This window comes from Syngnathus typhle, linkage group LG12 (genome assembly GCF_033458585.1).
Source record: "Syngnathus typhle isolate RoL2023-S1 ecotype Sweden linkage group LG12, RoL_Styp_1.0, whole genome shotgun sequence".
Lineage (NCBI taxonomy): Eukaryota > Metazoa > Chordata > Actinopteri > Syngnathiformes > Syngnathidae > Syngnathus > Syngnathus typhle.
Genome location: NC_083749.1, coordinates 9219579 through 9239039, shown reverse-complemented (window position 1 = coordinate 9239039; position 19461 = coordinate 9219579). Strand labels below are relative to the sequence as shown.

Sequence of the window (19461 nt, the reverse complement as noted above, 5' to 3'; positions counted from 1 at the left end):
ACACTTGTAATTAGCATTAGACCTTGATATGCCTTTTCCCTCTTTCCACTGTGAAGCAGACTTGTAAAGTAGGTCAAACTCTATAGCTTCCTCTTTGAGCTGTCTTCACCTTTGGACTATATTGTCTCAATCATTCACTCAGTGTTTTATTGATTGAATTTCTAGAGAGGAAATTATTAGGATGTTAGGAAGCTCCTAATACTGAAAAAACAATAAATTATATTGTCTCACTTGCATGTTCACTGTAAGAACTTTTCTTTTATTAAACCACATGGATCACGAGGGAACTCAATGCTGATTGGTCACCAGATAATTGCGGTAAGTATTACGACACCATGGAACTGTTAATTCGTAAAAAGAAAAAAAAAGCCATAGTCTCCTGTATCTCCAATATTTTTATAGCTGTGTCACGTGTGGTGCCGAATATGGACCCAGAAGCAGACATGACACGACAGTTGAAAAGTCTTTATCAAGTATCAACAGAAAGCAGAGCTCGGCACTCAAGAAAACATTGTACATGGAAGAAAGCTTGACGTAGTTACCCAAGCTTTAATACTGTAAGACATCAGGTCTATATGGCGGAATAAAGGTTGCCATAACAACAGGACAAAGCATATAAGGGAAACTGCAACTGCATAGCAAATAAAATCAGGCTTATAACATAATGAACATATAATAAAAGGACAAAGCATAAAGGATCAGCAACTTACATCAGTTTTATATAACACACTAAAGATTGATATAACAGGACAAAGCATATAACAAAAGGACAAAGCATAAAGAATCATCAACTTTATAACAACTGATAACATCGAGAAATGTCGCGTGACCGACCGGTCACAACAATTTGCTCAGTCCAAGCTTCTAAGAGCTAGGACAATAACCATTTACAGTATTACAAAGAATCACATTCATTTCCATTAAAGTGTGTTCATTCATGTAACTTTATTAAACTACTTTTTTAAACTACATGATGATCGTATTTAGTTTAAGAAGGAAGAGGTACTATTTGTAATGATGCAATAATCTAATAGTTTGGGATTTTTCATTATGGTCAATTTTTATTTTAGTTTTAGTTTTTTTAAATTCATTTAATTTTTCCAAATAAGTGTGTTAGTTTTTATTTTTATTTTCCTAAAATGCTTTGTTTTAGTTTTGTTTTGATTAGTTTTAGCTTTAGTTTAGTTAGTTAGAGTAAGCTAAGGAAAAAGGAAAAGGAAAGTAAACTTTGTACATTCTTTCTTCTCTCTGGCCATGTCGGAATACCAAAATAAATACACAAACCTCAGATGAACTTAATTAGCAAAGAGGAAAACAGGATATTTGTAGTTTCAGTAAATTTTATAAAATCAAATGTAGTTTTATTTCTTTTTTTAAAGCGGTCCCAGTTAAATTTTATTGAATTTTATTTTATTAGAAAATGTTTTTTTAATTTCATTTGAGTTATTTCATTGGTGTTAACTACAATAACCTTGGCTTGTGCACGTGTACAGTTTGTGTTTAAATATGCTGCTAATGTTGTATGCCATAGACAGGTGTTTAAATGTGCGAATACATCCTTCATCCTCTATTTCTCGAGGACAAAAGGTGTGTGACTCGGAGCACACCTGTCAAATGCAGCGTCACTCACCATACCTGTCTGTCCCACTCCCTGTCTCTCCTCCATTCCTGCCACACTCCCTTTCTGATTGGCACATTCCAGTGAAACCTGGTTGGTTCATAACATGAGAACAGAGTGAAAAGACAGAGTTGAAGAGACAGATGCACACTTAACATTTAGACAGCAGCAGCACCTTCAAAATAAAGCCTTGCGAGGACCTTCACATTGGTTTAGTAAGTGCTACTTTCATCTTTTGTGTACTTTTTTCTTTTTTGTTTTGCTCTGTGTCAGACCAACATTCACAAACTCAAGTAATGGCAATTGACTAAGTGAAAGTAAAATGGACTGTATGCTACTAAATGATAATCCATAGTTTATACACCCCATATTTGATCAAACAAGTGAATTTAGTTTTTCTTTTGTGTAACAGTCCTAAACAAATTCATCATGTTTATCTATGTATGAAAGTGAATTGCGTGATAGTGAAGTCAGTAATATAGCCAACGTGTTGCAAGAACCTCCTTTAGAACTTCACCTGACGCTTGATAGCTATTCTCTTGAAATAAGACTTTTCCTGCTCTCCTAAGCTGGTTTGTGTTGATTTGTCAAATTGTGTGCAGATATCAGGAAGCATTTCTAAAATGTGTGTGTTTTTCAGCATGCGTGTCTCCTGTATTGCTCCTCGCTCCACATTCTGCAGATGTTTTGTCATTTGATACCCCCTTAGAAGCAGTCTGCACCGCACTGGTGTTATGTTGCGTTTGACTCTTGTTTGCCTTCAGATAAAAAAAGGAACTTCATATGTGGCACCTGCGTGGTGTTTGCCATAAGCTGCGTGTATAATTTTATATATGTATGTATGTATATTCCGTACAGCTCTTGATATACCACTGCAAGCCACAAGTCGCAAAACTAAATGTTATTTTTAGATTGAAACGATGAAAGAGTTTACTAGTTCTTCCCGGGCGTGTATGAAATTTCTCCAGGTACTCTGGCTTCCTTCTCAAGTCCAAAAACATGAATGCTTGGTTTCTTCAAGAAACTAAATAGCCCACCTGTGAATGGCATAAATATTGATGATTGGTTAAATAAATACATACATACGTACATACGTACATACATACATGCATACATATACATACATACATACATACATACATACATACATACATACATAATAATAAATATATAGTTAATAAAATAAAACAAATAAATAGTTAAGCAAGCATTATTATTATCTTTGTAAAGACATTTTAAAACAGCTCGTATGGGTTAATTCTTTTGAGATTGTGCAGGTGGTAATATTATGTTATGAGCGTATGGTAAACGTTGTTGTGATGATGTTTGTTCATGAAAATACAAATGACGTCACTGGAATGTGCAGAGGTTTAGCAGGTTTGGCCAAGCTCATCATCCTAATCTTACAAGTCTAATTATAGCTAATAGCCAAACATGCATGCATATCAACCTAGGTAACCTAGGGTTGTTCGTGTTGGAGTTGATGTTAGTGTGTGTGTGATTGCGCTTTTGCTCAATATTGGATCACAATAGTTATTCAGTCTTGATTGGTTCATTAAATGATTGTTAATAATTCCGTTGCTTTGTGGGAGTTTTTTTATTTCTTGTATCTCGTTCAGTGACATACTAGCACGACATTACTATTGACCCCAAATAAATTCAGTTGAACCCAATCCTAGTCATTTAGTTGCGTTAACCATAATGAACTACATTGAACTCAGACAAGGACATGAAGATAAACTAATCCAATTGCTTAATGCTTCAAGAAAATATGTGAAAATGCTCTCACAGCCAGCCACATCATTTTATGTGGCCCACGAAGACAAATTGTGTGTCATTACTAGAATTGCAAATTATCTTCACTTTTAATATCTTTTTTTTTCTCAATATTTGACCATATTTTACCCGTGTGATTTGAAAACAAGTTATTTGTCAGTTTGTTTTGTAGCTTTTACTGTACATAATATGAGGTGCTCATACATTTATTTGGGTTGACAGTCATAATGGCCCTCCGAAAGAAGCTATGACTACAATGCGGGCCGCAAAAAAAATGAATTTGACACCCCTGCCCTATAGTATCAAAAGCAGTATTAAATGGATGGATTAATGTATATATCATCAAGCTGAAAATTTAAAGTAAGGATATTTTTTTCATGACAATATTATTACCCCCAGTAGACTTATTAATGTGATGACTGTGTGATGCAGTACAGGACGTCAATACTGCTGTAAATTAAATTCTTATAACTGCCAGTGTCAAACAAAAATATTTTCTTTGTAAACTATACGAATATTTAACAAGTAGTAACTTTTGTAAAGCCATCCAGCAATGATGATGATGATGATGATGACAGAACTTTATTTATCCCACAGCGGGGAAATTTACTTATCGCAGCAGTGTACAAAAGAGTGCAAGAATACAAGAGACAAGTGCCAAATGTAAAAATGGATAAATAACAGACAAGGACAAAGACAAGTGCCACTAGTAGCGGTAGAGGCGAAACACATGGTCAGGTGCCATTCATGTTGTAGAGTCTGACAGCAGTGGGAATGAAGGACCTGCGGAATCTTTCCTTCCTACACCGTGGGTGTAATAGTCTGCTGCTAAAGGAGCTGCCCAGGGACTGCACAATGTCATGGAGGGGGTGAGAGATGTGCATCCATTTAAAATATATTTTAATGGCAGTGCTTTATACTCTTTGACACACAAATGGCAACAGAGACATTGATTTCTTGAGGGTTTAAGTCCAAGCTGTGTTGTCTGAATGCCCTCACTCAGACAGTCTCTTTGTCTTCTTTGCATTCAATCATTTTCGCTGACTCTCTTCCTTTGTGCCAGCTTGTTGTAATCAAGCTGAATGAATGTTTGACTTTCTCTGGCCCAAAAACCAACAGGAAGAAGTCAGTACAGGGACAACTGCAACAAAGCTGTTTCCAGGGCAACCGCTGTGCGCGGGTTGTGTATCCGTGGGTGTCCTTTAATAAGATTCTGGACACAGGCAGTTCACTGAGGGGGCGCTTTTATGTTGGACTGTTCCCTTAAACCTATAATTAGGTTCAGAGACAACTTTCTTTTTTCTGGGTGACAAGAAACAATGAAATTAGTTTTTTTTAGTAGATTTACCGCATTTGTAGGCCTTTGTGTTTCTTGATATGTTTGTGAATAGAAAATAGAAAAGTGGCATTGCTCCCCAATAAAATGTTCTCTCTTAAAGACAGTTATTTGAATTCATTCATTTTTAGAAGAGGCACTAGGAGACATTCCTGTCTTGTGTGACATCCAAAGTGTGTTAATTCAACTTCCCATTGTCCTGTGTGTTGGCTCATCCAAACGCCCGGACTGTTTGCCGGAACATTGCATGTCCGGAATTAGAAGAGATGTCTAGGTTGCTTATAAGCTGTGCAATGGGACTGATTGGGTTTGTTTATCAGCAAAGGAAATATACATAGTTCAATTCAATTTAACTTGAAACATTAAGCATTAAACAGTGTTGTAGTTGTAATAGTTCAACCAAAGAGAGATTCCGTGACACATCATCGATAAATAACATCTTTGTGAAATGATGACATTGAGGAGATAACATCTCATTCCTTCCTCCTCACTATTCGAGGAGGATGACGGACTGAGAAATCTTTCAGCCACATTGTCCAGTTTATTGTGACAACTGGTGATGAATCACAGCCCTTGCTTGTTATTGGAACCTGTGGATTCATAAGCCAGACCCACACGGACCATTTTTAAATACTACAACCAATGTTTCAGTAACAGATGCTTGATCAAGATATGTTAAAACATTTAAATAAAATCATTGGAATCTAGTTAGTGAGACTTTCTTTTGCCTTCCTCAGGGCACACTTGGGCCAGAAGCAGTTAAACTCCCATACTCTTATCTGATTTAAGTGGCCAATTCCCTTACTGCCTATATTTGACAAACAGTACACGTCGATTGTGATTACTGAATACACTTAACAACCCATGCGCAGACATCAGAAATGTAAATAACCAATTTAAAGAAATAATAATTTACTGAGAAATTCATTAGTGTATCTGTGTATCTCGCTGGTATGACACCAGTGAGGATTGATTTGACAGAATCAGTCCGTTTTCTCTACTGTCGCTTTGACACATAACCAGTATCAGTTTTGCCGAACTAGATACAAGATGGACTGATTTGGAATAAATATTAGGTATAAATAGTCCGTTCTCTAGATAAGATGAAATTTATTTTTCATGCCATATTCCTCTTCATTATAATTTGTAGCTGTCAAAACATTAACTCTTTAATAATATAAATTATTCATTTGATAATAATAATAATTGTAGCCACCCACTGGACTGGAATGCAACATTATCAAGCATAACATGTGGACGGGTGGTTTTGTTGTCGTTTTTAACTATTACTAACTGCAGCTGCAGAGCTAAGTCGTCATACTGTGCCATTTCTCTTCACCACTATCTGGCATTTTTCTTCCACTCTCAAAAAAATCTGTACTTTGCTAAATGCTCTTGCATGGCAAATGTAACCTGAAATGAAAAGATATACCGTGTTTTTCCATGCATAATGCGCAAAATTTAACTAATTTATTGTCCTAAAATCTGGGGTGCGCATTATGCATGGGTACAACAATTTTTGAAGAAAATCTCCCTCGAAATAAAACTTGAAATCACACCTTTCTTCTTGTTTGTTGTCAATCGTGCATCGCATTCAGCCATCCTGCCCAACGCACTTAGTCAGTAAAATTCATAATTGACGACACATCGTTTGATGCGATGGTGCAATCCTTGATGGTGTGTTATTATCAAATATTGTTTGTTTTTTAATCTCCATCGCAAACCGGATATCATACGGCTGCGCAGAACGGATGCGCAAGACACATCAGCGATATAAAGCGCGAGAGTTCAGTTCTCTACCTCAATGCGTATGACGGGTAATATTTTATTTCACAACACTTTGCCTTGTTCCCTTCTTCTCTGCAGTTAACTTCAAACACACTCCATACGAACACAATGCTCCCGCATCAGACGCTTGCTCGATCACCTGCTCGTTTGCTGTCACAATGTACCCTACACAAATCCGAAACATTTCTTCGCTATCGAGTTTGCTACCGCATGCGCAGTGATACTGACCGGCAGAATAACATCCGGTTGTTCCCAAAGGTGATCTTTTTTCTGAAATAATTTTACGTTTACGGACTAAAGTAAGAGTCAAAATTTGGGTGCGTATTATACATGGGTACAGGCTTTTTTCCAGCATCAACATGCCATTTTTAGGGTGCGTATTATGCACGGAGGCGCATTTTGCCTTGAAAAACCCGGTAACTAAAAATAGTAAAAACAAAATTAGCTTATATTCTAGGTGTCGTGGGGACAGTTTGTTGCAATGGGTTAAGAAGATTTTTTTCCCCTGTTGAATAGATTGTGTCACACTTCATAAACATTTTTGGTAACTGGACAACAACTGGTGTATGCTATGTTCAACCACTGGATGTGTGTGCGTGTGTGTCTGCGCATGATGGCGAGTGGAATGTGACAACATGGTGCCTCCTGTTGCGAAGATTTCAGGGTGTTCCACATTCCTGACACCAGTTGAACAGGTTCCACGTTGAGACTCTTGTCCGTGTGCCTCCTTTTTATTAATTTTTTTATTTCCTTTTCAAAAAACTTAAAGCGAATACAAATTTGCTGACTTAAATCAATGTTTGATGTCACACAACTTCAATGTTTATTATACTATTGCTACTCAATAGCAATCTAATTGAACAGAACCGAACACAAAAACTAAACCTGATATTTAGAACAATAAAGCAATGTTTGGTACATGAATTATTTCACAAAAAAACTGGCAATACTCGTATTCCCAGATGTGCCTTTTAATTTTTTTAGTACTTTATTACTTTATTTATTGTGTGAAGGCGAAGGCCTTCACACATATGTTATTCTACACCATTCTCTATTATTGTGTGAAGGCGAAGGCCTTCACACATTGATATTGTACTTTATTATTAAACAACTTATTCCTCCCACTTTTTTGACATCTAACTACTCCCACATGCTTCAACCGATTCACCTCGTTCAACCTTTCACACGTTCCAAAAATTCATGGCACGCTTGCCAGTATTTTTCGCGTTCATAACATTTACCGTTTTTAAGTAATTAGCAAATTTGTGCCTTTTATTTCCCCATTCATTCTTAATGGCAATGTCAACCCGAGCCAGTTTCCTGTAGTGGGTTCGATTCCCACATTGGGCGTCATTAATTATTTTACTCTTTATTCTTCCCGCTTATCATTTTCAACGCTTATCATTTGTAACTAACATTCGCATTCAACATTCATTACATTAAGCAATTTCCACCACTTTGATTACGTATTCGCATTCAACAAACACATTCATTACATTAACCAATTGCAACCACGACATAGTAAGGGACTCAATTAGCTCGTGGGAAACACAAGTGATTCCAGTACACGAGCATCATTCCCGAGTGGTATCAAAACCCGCGTCAGTTCGATTCCCACATTGGGCGTCATTATTTATTTTACTCTTTATCCTTCCCGGTTATCATTTTCAACGGTTATCATTTGTAACTTTTGTCATTCGCATTCAACATTCATTACATTAAGCAATTTCCACCACTTTGATTACGCATTCGCATTCAACAAACACATTAATTACATTAACCAAATTCAACAGGTACTGAGGTAGGAACCTGATTAGCTCAGTTGGAAACACAATGGCAATGTCAACCTGCGCCAGTTTCCTGTAGTGGGTTCGATTCCCACTTTGGGCGTCATAAATTATTTTACTCTTTATTCTTCCCCCTTATCATTTGTACCTTTTTTGTAACATTTGTAACGTTTCATTTTTAACGCTTATCATTTGTACCTTTTTGTAACATGTATTTGTAACATTTTCCCATTTATTTCACAATTATCTATTTTCCCTTTGTATTCTTCCCGCTCATCATTTTTAACGCTTAACGTTTGTAACTTAACATCTGCCTTCGCCTTCACACGCAATTTCTTCCGAAATTGCAATTCTAGTTATTATTCTCTTTTATTCTCCTCACTTTTTTGACACGTTTCATCTGCCACATAATTCATCCGATTCACTCCATTCCACTTTTCACGTATTCCAAATATTCACGCGACGAGCGCTTGTATTTTTCTCGTTCCGAAAATTTACCGATTCCGCAAAATTCCCAAAATTCCGACAAATTTTTCCCCATTCATTCTTAATGGCACATTCGACATTTCACATTTACGTCGTTCCAATTTGAAATTCACATCATTCAGCACATTCTAATCACATTCGGAAGGATTCTCGACATTCCCAAAATTCCCAAATTCGAAAATTTCACGTTTTCACGTTAAAAATTCCGACAAATTTTCACAAAATTTTGTTTTTCAGCTCTAACTTCTACATTTTTCAACCGATTCAACTCGTTCCGACTTTCAACTGTTCATCTTTTGCCTACCTATTCCACAACGTCCCACTTACCAAAAACTTCACATCTTTTATTTTGAAATTCAACCAAAATTCTCTAAAATTTCGTTTTTCTACTCTAATTTCTACATTTTTCAACCGATTCAACCCATTCCAACTTTCAACTGTTCATTATTTTTCTACCGATTCCACAACTTCCCACTTACCAAAAGCTTCACATCTTTTATTTTGAAATTCACACCCAATTCCTTTTCCCTTCTCATTTCTAAATTTTTCAACCGATTCAACCCATTCCACCTTTCAACTGTTCATCATTTTTCTACCTATTCCACAACTTCCCACTTACCAAAAACTTCACGTCTTTTATTTTGAAATTCACACCCAATTTCCTTTTCCCTTCTCATTTCTACATTTTTCAACCGATTCAACCCATTCCAACTTTCAACTGTTCATCATTTTTCTACCTATTCCACAACTTCCCACTTACCAAAAACTTCACATCTTTTATTTTGAAATTCAACCAAAATTCTCTCAAATTCCGTTTTTGTACTCTAATTTCTACATTTTTCAACCGATTCAACCCATTCCAACTTTCAACTGTTCATCATTTTTCTACCATATTCCACAACTTCCCAAATACTTCACATCTTTTATTTTGAAATTCACACCCAATTCCTTTTTCCCTTCTCATTTCTACATTTTTCAACCGATTCAACCCATTTCAACTTTCAACTGTTCATCATTTTTCTACCTATTCCACAACTTCCCACTTACCAAAAACTTCACATCTTTTATTTTGAAATTCGCCACAAATTCTCCAAATATTCTACATTTCTCAAGTAATTCAACACGTTTCAACATCGTTCGGCAGCATTCCCCGAAGAAGTTATTCATACATTTCGCCTTCACACGCAATTTCTCCAGAAATTGCAAAATTCTAGTTATTATTCTCTTTTATTCTCCACACTTTTTTGACACGTTTCATCTTCCACATAATTCATCCGATTCACTCCATTCCACTTTTCACGTACTCCAAATATTCACGCGACGAGCGCTTGTATTTTTCTCGTTCCGAAAATTTTCCGATTCCGCAAAATTCCCAGAATTCCGACAAATTTTTCCCCATTCATTCTTAATGGCACATTCGACATTTCACATTTACGTCGTTCCAATTTGAAATTCACATCATTCAGCACATTCTAATCACATTCGGAAGGATTCTCGACATTCCCAAAATTCCCAAATTCGAAAATTTCACGTTTTCACGTTAAAAATTCCGACAAATTTTCACAAAATTTCGTTTTTCACCTCTAACTTCTACATTTTTCAACCGATTCAACTCGTTCCAACTTTCAACTGTTCATCTTTTGCCTACCTATTCCACAACGTCCCACTTACCAAAAACTTCACATCTTTTATTTTGAAATTCAACCAAAATTCTCTAAAATTTCGTTTTTCTACTCTAATTTCTACATTTTTCAACCGATTCAACCCATTCCAACTTTCAACTGTTCATTATTTTTCTACCGATTCCACAACTTCCCACTTACCAAAAGCTTCACATCTTTTATTTTGAAATTCACACCCAATTCCTTTTCCCTTCTCATTTCTACATTTTTCAACCGATTCAACCCATTCCAACTTTCAACTGTTCATTTTTCTACCTATTCCACAACTTCCCACTTACCAAAAACTTCACATCTTTTATTTTGAAATTCACACCCAATTTCCTTTTCCCTTCTCATTTCTACATTTTTCAACCGATTCAACCCATTCCAACTTTCAACTGTTCATCATTTTTCTACCTATTCCACAACTTCCCACTTACCAAAAACTTCACATCTTTTATTTTGAAATTCAACCAAAATTCTCTCAAATTCCGTTTTTTGTACTCTAATTTCTACATTTTTCAACCGATTCAACCCATTCCAACTTTCAACTGTTCATCATTTTTCTACCTATTCCACAACTTCCCAAATACTTCACATCTTTTATTTTGAAATTCACACCCAATTCCTTTTTCCCTTCTAATTTCTACATTTTTCAACCGATTCAACCCATTCCAACTTTCAACTGTTCATCATTTTTCTACCTATTCCACAACTTCCCACTTACCAAAAACTTCACATCTTTTATTTTGAAATTCACACCCAATTCCCTTTTCCCTTCTCATTTCTACATTTTTCAACCGATTCAACCCATTCCAACTTTCAACTGTTCATCATTTTTCTACCTATTCCACAACTTCCCACTTACCAAAAACTTCACATCTTTTATTTTGAAATTCACCACAAATTCTCCAAATATTCTACATTTCTCAAGTAATTCAACACGTTTCAACATCGTTCGGCAGCATTCCCCGAAGAAGTTATTCATACATTTCGCCTTCACACGCAATTTCTCCAGAAATTGCAAAATTCTAGTTACTATTAAGATAATAATGTTACCAACAGAATTGATTAGATTTTTTTTCTTTTTCCGGGTCAGGTTCTGCAGCCAAATAGCAAAAGATGTAATGAGCCAGACAGATTTATCCGTCTTTAAATCAGCAGTTTATGAAGATAAGGTTTTACAAGTGTGTAAATGTACTCGTATCTTATCTCACACAACGGATCTAAAGTAAACAGAAAGATCAACATTTCACCCATAGTCATTCAGTATGAACTTGCTCCTGCATAAGTCAAACAAAATTGGTAAATTTTAAATTTTAAACATAATATTACATAGTATTATTTATTTATTCACCCATCCATTATCTGTACTGCTTGTCCCTAAGTTTTCCTGCGGTGGTGTTGAGATTTTCAATGTTAATGTTATGCAGAATGGGCACTTACATCCATCTGACTACTGATCTGGGACGAGTTAAATAAAACAAAACGTTTTCTATGCAGTCACCGTCGTCACCTGAATTATTGGAGCGATGAATCGATTATCTTTCACTCCGTTTGAAATGTTCGCCTCCTACACTTAAACTTCCAATTCCATCACTTCAAACTTCATTTTGCACCTATAGTGCTGTCCCAGGCCAATATTTGTGCAGTTGCTCTAATTGATTTTTTCATCTTTTCAAATAGTTGTTTAATCGTTGCTGGTTTTCATGCTGGTTATACGCCAAATTTATTCTGTATAGGTAAAATCCAAATCTAAAAGTGAGTGGACATATTCAAACAATGAATAATCAATTAAATAAGACATATTATGGACACACAACAAACCTTTCACATGTTCCAATACAGTTGGTTGCTTCACTGAACATTTATTCACAGCACAAAAGACACACTTCGCACCCTACACGTGAATTTATTACTGCCCCTTGTATAAAATGTCTTATTTTAGATGAACAAACAAAATTGTGAAGATGCTAGACTACTACAGACTGCTCCAACACTTGCGTTTTAACAAACAACTATTTAGAGAATGTTTCTTTTAAAATAAAAGTTGAATATCAGCTGAGCATTGAATCATTTGAATTGTTTGTTTTAAACTTGTTTGACTTTCCACTCACACAAAACAGGTCAGACCTACTTTTGGCTCGCAAACAGCTACAATAGTTGACAATTATTGGTTTAGTGGGTGATGGTGTCCATCCATCCATCCATCCATCCATCCATCCATCCATCCATCCATCCATCCATCCGCCCGTCCGCCCGTCCGTCCGTCCGTCCATCCGTCCATCCATCTTCTGTACCGCTTATCCCCACGAACATTATTAAGACAAACGAGCTTGGTATGAAACAACCAAACACCAGTAAGAAAGAAATCGTACTTGACATTACAAAATAATAGAAAGAATGTGATTGTATGTTTAAAGCAAGTACAGAATATCTTATTATGTAGTCAGATTATCAAAATATGCATAGTAATAATAATTTTCCTTTTCCATCCGTAGGGAGTTTGATCCCGGGTATATTGAGGAATTTGGGTCATCCCCTGCGGCGTCATATCTTTCTTCCTTTCGTGCTTCTTCACCTCCTCTTTCTTCGACAACACCGCCACCGCCTCAGCAACAGCAAAAAACAACCCACCTCAGCAGACCATGTTCAACAGGGGGAGTCCAGCTACGCACCAAGAACAGGTACATCACACTAAAATACCCTCCACAACAAAAGATAAAAAGCATGAAGTTTGTATGATCAGTTGTAAAATGAGCCATCCAAGTTACTTAACAAAAACAAATAGTTTCTTTCTGCATTAGTCCACTTAATTTGTGTGTGTGTGTGTGTGTGATTACTGTGGCATGGGTGTTGTAGGATAAACGGGACATAAATACATAAATGGTGAGTGGACTAGTTGTGCCAGTTCAGCAGGTCATGACCCCTTGTGGTAGGATGTCCAGGCTAAACTTCCTTTGTATATGCACAAGTGTCAGGATTTATTAACTCCAGCTGGGTGTTTGGGATTCAGGCTTCTAACAGCCAATATTTCCATGGTGATCTCCTAACAATGTTCCCTGTTTGTTATTCAACCGCTTTGTCTCACTCTAGTAGTTTTACATTAACCGTTTACATGAGTCGTAAAAAGATTTTGTCTTGCTCGAGTATTTTTACATGAACCGTTTACAAAGTCAAATTCTTTGTTGTAAAATCAATTAAGTGGTAGAATTATCAGTCGTTTGTAGCACAGGCGTCAAACCCAAGGCTACTAATTCAAGATTCAAGATTCAAGAGTTTTTTATTCGCCATGTTTGAGCGTGCCAAACAAGGAATTTGACTTCGGTAAAAACACACCCTCTGTTCAACATTTAGGTGACTAACAACATTCAGGACATGTGAATAATGGCAAAAACAGTGTAGACAAATTCAAAAAGGTGTGAAGAGCAGGATGTTATTGCACAGTAATGTCTCTGAGACTCTATGAGTGGTGTGAGTTCATCAGAGCAACAGCCTGGGGGAAGAAGCTGTCTCTGTGTCTGCTGGTTTTGGCGTACCGAGCTCTATAACGCCGTCCGGAGGGGAGTAGTTCAAACAGACTGCAACCTGGGTGAGAAGGGTTCCTTGCCCGATTCCTGGTCCTGGACAGGTACAAGTCTTGGATAGATGGGAGGTTGATTCCAATGATCTTTTCTGCAGTTCTGATCGTCCGTTGTAGTCTGTGCTTGTCTTGTTTGGAGGCCGATCCAAACCAGACAGTGATGGAGGTGCAGAGGACAAACTGGATGATGGCAGTGTAGAAAGTCTTCAGAAGCTCTCGCGGCAGGTTGAACTTCTTGAGCTGTCTCAGGAAGTACAGCCTCTGCTGGGCCTTCTTCCGGACAGAGTCTATGTGGCCGGTCCATTTCAGGTCCCGAGAGATTGTGGTTCCCAGGAACTTGAAGGTGTCTGTGGAGAGAATAGTATTACTGCGGATAGTGAGGGGTAATAGTGGTGAAGGGTCTCGCCTGAAATCCACTGTCATCTCCACGGTCTTGAGCGGGTTAATCCGGCTACTATTAAAGCTAATGAAATGTCTCTAGTTCATGTTTCTTGCTTAAATGGATTAGGGGTTTTTTGTTTGACAGAAAATCTGTACCAAGTGATTTTTACTGTCAAAATGGTCTTCTGAGGAAAACACATTTTGGTTATGATTGACTCAGTTGGTACTCATAGCTCCTGTCTAAACGCTTAACTGAATAGAAGAAACATCACTACACACCATGTGACAAATAAATGCACTATTGTGTGAATCAATAAGTACTTTATATTGGACTGTTTCTGCCCTTTTAGCGAATTAGAAATTGAAATCTTTTGGGGCTCAAATTTGAGCTGGCTATGGTTTACTATTTTTCAGTTATGTTAAGCGTTAAAGTTTGAATATTGATAAATAGCAAAACTGTTTTTATCCAAAACCCATCCAAAAAAATATAGTCAAGTATACAAGGTATGCTCTGAATGGGGTCAGCTCATCCATCTACGGTGGTGTCTTGGCTTAACACTGCTTGAAAAAACATTCACCTTTCTCTCCTGGCATTCTCTCTCCCTTGTGTACTCTTGCTCCAAACAAAAAAATTATAAATACCATCACTCGTCTCTAGCTAGTTTTATCCTAATATGGAGGTCAGATCACGTGTGTGCGTATTTGTGTGTGTGTGTGCGTGTGTGTGCGTGTGTATGTGTTATATGTTGGAATGTGGTGAGCATCGCAGCCTCACGGCGGTGCTGTCGTGTGATTTAAGACACTGATGTTGATTCTTAGCGTGTATTCAGATCAGAAAAGTCCGCTTGTTTGGTCCGGGGCAAAAGCGGACTTCATTTTTTTTTATTAATTGTTCATCTGGCGCGGTTCCCATTAAGACATTTTGTACATTTTGAAGTGAAGTATATTTTGTAAATGCATCCACGCTTGTGACGATCTGTGCTCCCAATGGACAGCAATGACCAGAGCGGCATACACAACACAGACCCCCGGAAATGGAGAAAAAGATGCGAGTCCTACGTTTTCCTGCTCTGCGTATTTGTGCTGTTGGTTTGGCTCTACGCTGTTTCTATTCACACCTGGAGCAAACCACACCAGAGTCCGTTTGGAAGCGAACCGAGACCATTATAAAATTGGGTCTCGGTTCGGTTCTTTAATCAGCACCAGGATTCGTTTGCGTGTATTCACACCTGCACAAAAGGTCTTAGCGTTAGAATCGAACCCTGGACCAAACGGTCAGGTCTGAATAGATGGATTTGAAGATCTTGGATGAATTTTCTGCTGGTTTAAGATGGGACGTTGCTGCTTGTTTGGCTTTGTGAAATCTCATGTCATCAAGTGTTCCAGCACCGTGCATTCACTTAGTTGATGTAATTAGGATTTTGCTTCTTTGTTTGCAGTATAGGGTCGTGATAGACCATGATGTGTTCAACCTACACTTACATTTGGATTCGTAGCTCTTTCGTGTCCTGGGAAGAAGCCTTAGAAACCACAGGCTTGGTTTCCATGATGTTTTATTTACAGCGGTCATTTGGACTTTGCGGAGTGTAAAAGAAATATTTGGGAAAAATGAAGATTCTCTGCTCTTCAGATTAAGAAAGCCCCGAATGTCTATTCTTCTGCCACAATCCCCTTGGCTCGGGGGCTGTCATCAGATAACGTTGGGTGGAGATGGGGAGGATTCTTGTGTCTGATTTGTCCAAAAACCGGAAGTGGACCCGAGCCCCGTGAGGCTGGGTGTTGATTTGTGAGGGACATTGATAGCAGGATCCCCCATTCCTTTCATTTCCTTTCCTTCTCCCCTCTATCTCTCCATCTCTCGCCCTCCTTCCACTCTTATAGTTTATTGGCACTTCTGCCCTTCACCGCATCTTTCTTTTTTCCTTATCCTACTCATTTTAATGCTTTCTCTCTGGTGCCCGGAACAAGTTCTTAGTCTCTCCTTCCCTCCTACATACATTTACTCCACTTCTCTACTTCCCACCCTCCTCCTTCCTGGCCAGTGTTTATCTCAGTTCCTCCCTTCTCTCCTCCCCCTCTGTTCCCCTCTTCTCCCTCAACTCTTTTCATTTAATCCCGGTTGAATTTTATTACTACTGACATTTTTTAAAACTGAGCTCATCATATTATTGCTTTAAACACACACACCCGCACCAAAGCAATACAAACAATTCCCTTTGTCAGACTCATCATGTCTCTCTACTCTATTTGACTATGGAATGTGCATACACTTCGAGTGAAGAGATTGTCGCGTTCGTTTTTTAACTGATTCCAGGGATGTCTTAGTCGAACCCAAATAGGTCCTAAAAATGATTTCACTACGATCTTAAAGTGTGTTGTTAAAAGAACACCCACTTATGACATGCTCACACAGCGTGTCATACACTCACATCCCATGTTTTGACAATCATCTATTTTTATTTCTGCCAGATTTGAGAGATTGCACTTATTACGGGCTGCAGCGACTGTTTCCCACGGCACTTGTGTTGAAAAACAGACTTTGTGTTTGGTCTAAGTACTCAGGAAAACTCCTAATTAAAACAGCTATTACACAATTTGTCTAATCTGGCATCTGTCACATTAGCATATCATTCCTATGGGTGGATAAAAAAAAGTAATATAATAGGAAGCCTTTTTTTTTCCATGCCGTGTTTTCCGGACTATAAGGCGCACCTAAAAACCTCAAATTTTCTCAAAAGCCGACAGTGCGCCTTATAGTCCAATCCGCTTTATATATGGACCAAATTCCAGCCCGTGGACCGCATTTGGCCGCATTTTAAACTGGCCCGAAGCATTGTGTCAATCATCAATCAATCATAAGTGGCCCGCTGAAGACTATGAATCATGAATCAAAAAGACAATGGATCATTATTTTGTGATTATAAAGTAATTTGTTGCGTCTGAAGTTGAAATAAAGAAGATAAAATGGAGAATGATTTGATTTGGATTAAAAATCTGACATGATGCAACCTGGCCTGTTAACTGCAGTCAAACACCAATATCACCCTTCTTATTCATGCAACAATAACAACAATAAAACAAACTTAATACATCGAATAAAAAAATCATTCAACTTTCATAAAATTGTTCATTTGTTCTTATTTTAATCTTTAACTTTTCTGGTAGTGCAGTTGACAACAGATTCTCATTTGAAATATCAACCTATCTGCAAAAGATATAGTAAAGAATATACCGTGATTTTCGGACTATAAATCGTGTTTCTTTTTATAGTTTGGGTTGGGGGGCGACTTATACTGAGGAGCGACTTATATGTGAATTTTTTCACAAATTTTCAAAATTAAAAAAAAAAAAAAAGGTGAACTGCGATGTAGCAAGGGATTACTGTAATTTGAATTTCAAGTGACGTTAGTGGCGCGGTGCGGTGGTTGTTTACGTAAAGAGGACGAAGGGCCCCACGTACTACCGGCATCATTAGCGGCTTTGTTTGTAAGTGACACGGAGGATGTAGAGTTTGAAAGTTTTAATGATTTTAAGTGACACAGAAGGTTTGAAATACTATTATGGCTTTTACGCACGCCCGTCCTACTCTACGGAGCTCTCTTTCACCTCCGTGGATGGAAGTCGGGGCCGGCGCTCGGCCGGGTGGCTGTCCGGGGACGATGGATGGGGCTCGGTCATGGCTTTTACGCACGCCCGGTCCTATTCTATGGATCTCTCGTCCACCCCGCCACACGCCTGGAAGTTTGTTTTGTTAAATAAAAAGCCGTTTACCAAACCCACGTCTTTCCTTGTATTTTGTTAACGCTACAATATAGTTATATACTAGATCTGTGGAATAACGACGAGGCTGACGTCAGGGCGGACGCGCGGCGTTGTCGACAAAGGACGAGGAATTTGATCGATGGATTTAATGATTTGGAGTGACACAGATGGTTTGATAATATTGTTGTTTATATGATAGTTATTTGATATATACTTTATATATCGTTATATGGGTCTGTTTAGAATATTTAGACGTCAGCAGCGCGGCACATACGCGGCATCGTTTCCATAAAGGACGATAGATGGATTTAATTAATTGGAGTGACACAGATGTTTTTATAAACGTGTTATTTATGTAATAGTTATTTGAATAACTCTGAATGTTACGTCAGGCCCGTTCTCAGCTCTTTGTCTGTGTTTATGTCACGTTAGCATACCTATTGTTTAGCCTGTTGCTCGTTCATGTCTGTTCTTGGTGTTGGATTTTGTCGAATAAATTTCCCCCAAAATGCGACTTGTACTCCGGAGCGACTTATATATGTTTTTTTTCGCGTTATTGTGCATTTTATGGCTCATGCGACCTATATTCCGGAGCGACTTTTAGTCCGAAAATTACGGTAGTTATATATTTACAAGTTCATTCACAATGGTAATGGTTCGTGGAATGCCAGTGCGAATGGTCGGCCCCTATACAGGACTGTCTCAGAAAATTGATGCATTAATGGTGCGGCTTATAGTCCGGTGTGCCTTATATATGGACAAAGTTTTACAATGGGCCATTTATTGAAGATGCACGTTATAGTCCGGTGCGCCTTATAGTCCGGAAAATACGGTAATCATATGAATGATGTAGTTGGAGTAGAAACAGTGACAATATCAACATTAACCTATTAATAATATAATTCTTGAGGTTCCCACGCAACAATTTTGGGAAATAATATTTAATGTCCTTTGTAAGGTACTTTGGGTTGTAAATGCCCATGATACTATGTTTATTTCGGTTGGTTTTAGATGCCAGAGATGCAAAGCAGTTTATACATCCGTCCGTCTGTCAACCCGTACATACATACATTCATACATTTTCATTTGCTTATCAGGGGTCAGGTCACACAGGCAGCTGCTTGAAAAGGGGAACAGGTATAGACTTCCCTTTCCCCAGCCACTTTGTCCAGCTCTACTGAGGAAATCCCAAGGCAGCCGGGACACGATGAACACCTCACCAGGGAGGCATCCAGTTGACATAGTAATCAGATCTCGATCCACCTCAACTGGTTCCTCTCAAT

At 37.9% G+C, this 19461-nt stretch overlaps 1 protein-coding gene across 6 annotated transcripts in view; it reads left to right on the top strand.

Annotated features, from left to right (window-relative positions):
* The window catches only part of shroom3 (shroom family member 3), a 57231-nt gene that overhangs the window by 8600 nt on the left and 29170 nt on the right, over positions 1-19461 (top strand). For 5 of the 6 annotated variants that reach the window (XM_061294162.1, XM_061294159.1, XM_061294161.1 and 2 more), the window contains exon 3: positions 12954-13139. In XM_061294162.1, coding sequence (XP_061150146.1) covers positions 12954-13139 — 186 coding nt within the window. Of the gene's footprint in view, positions 1-1677; positions 1834-12953; positions 13140-19461 lie in introns of those variants that run through there. The other variant, XM_061294164.1, reaches the window with a different exon arrangement.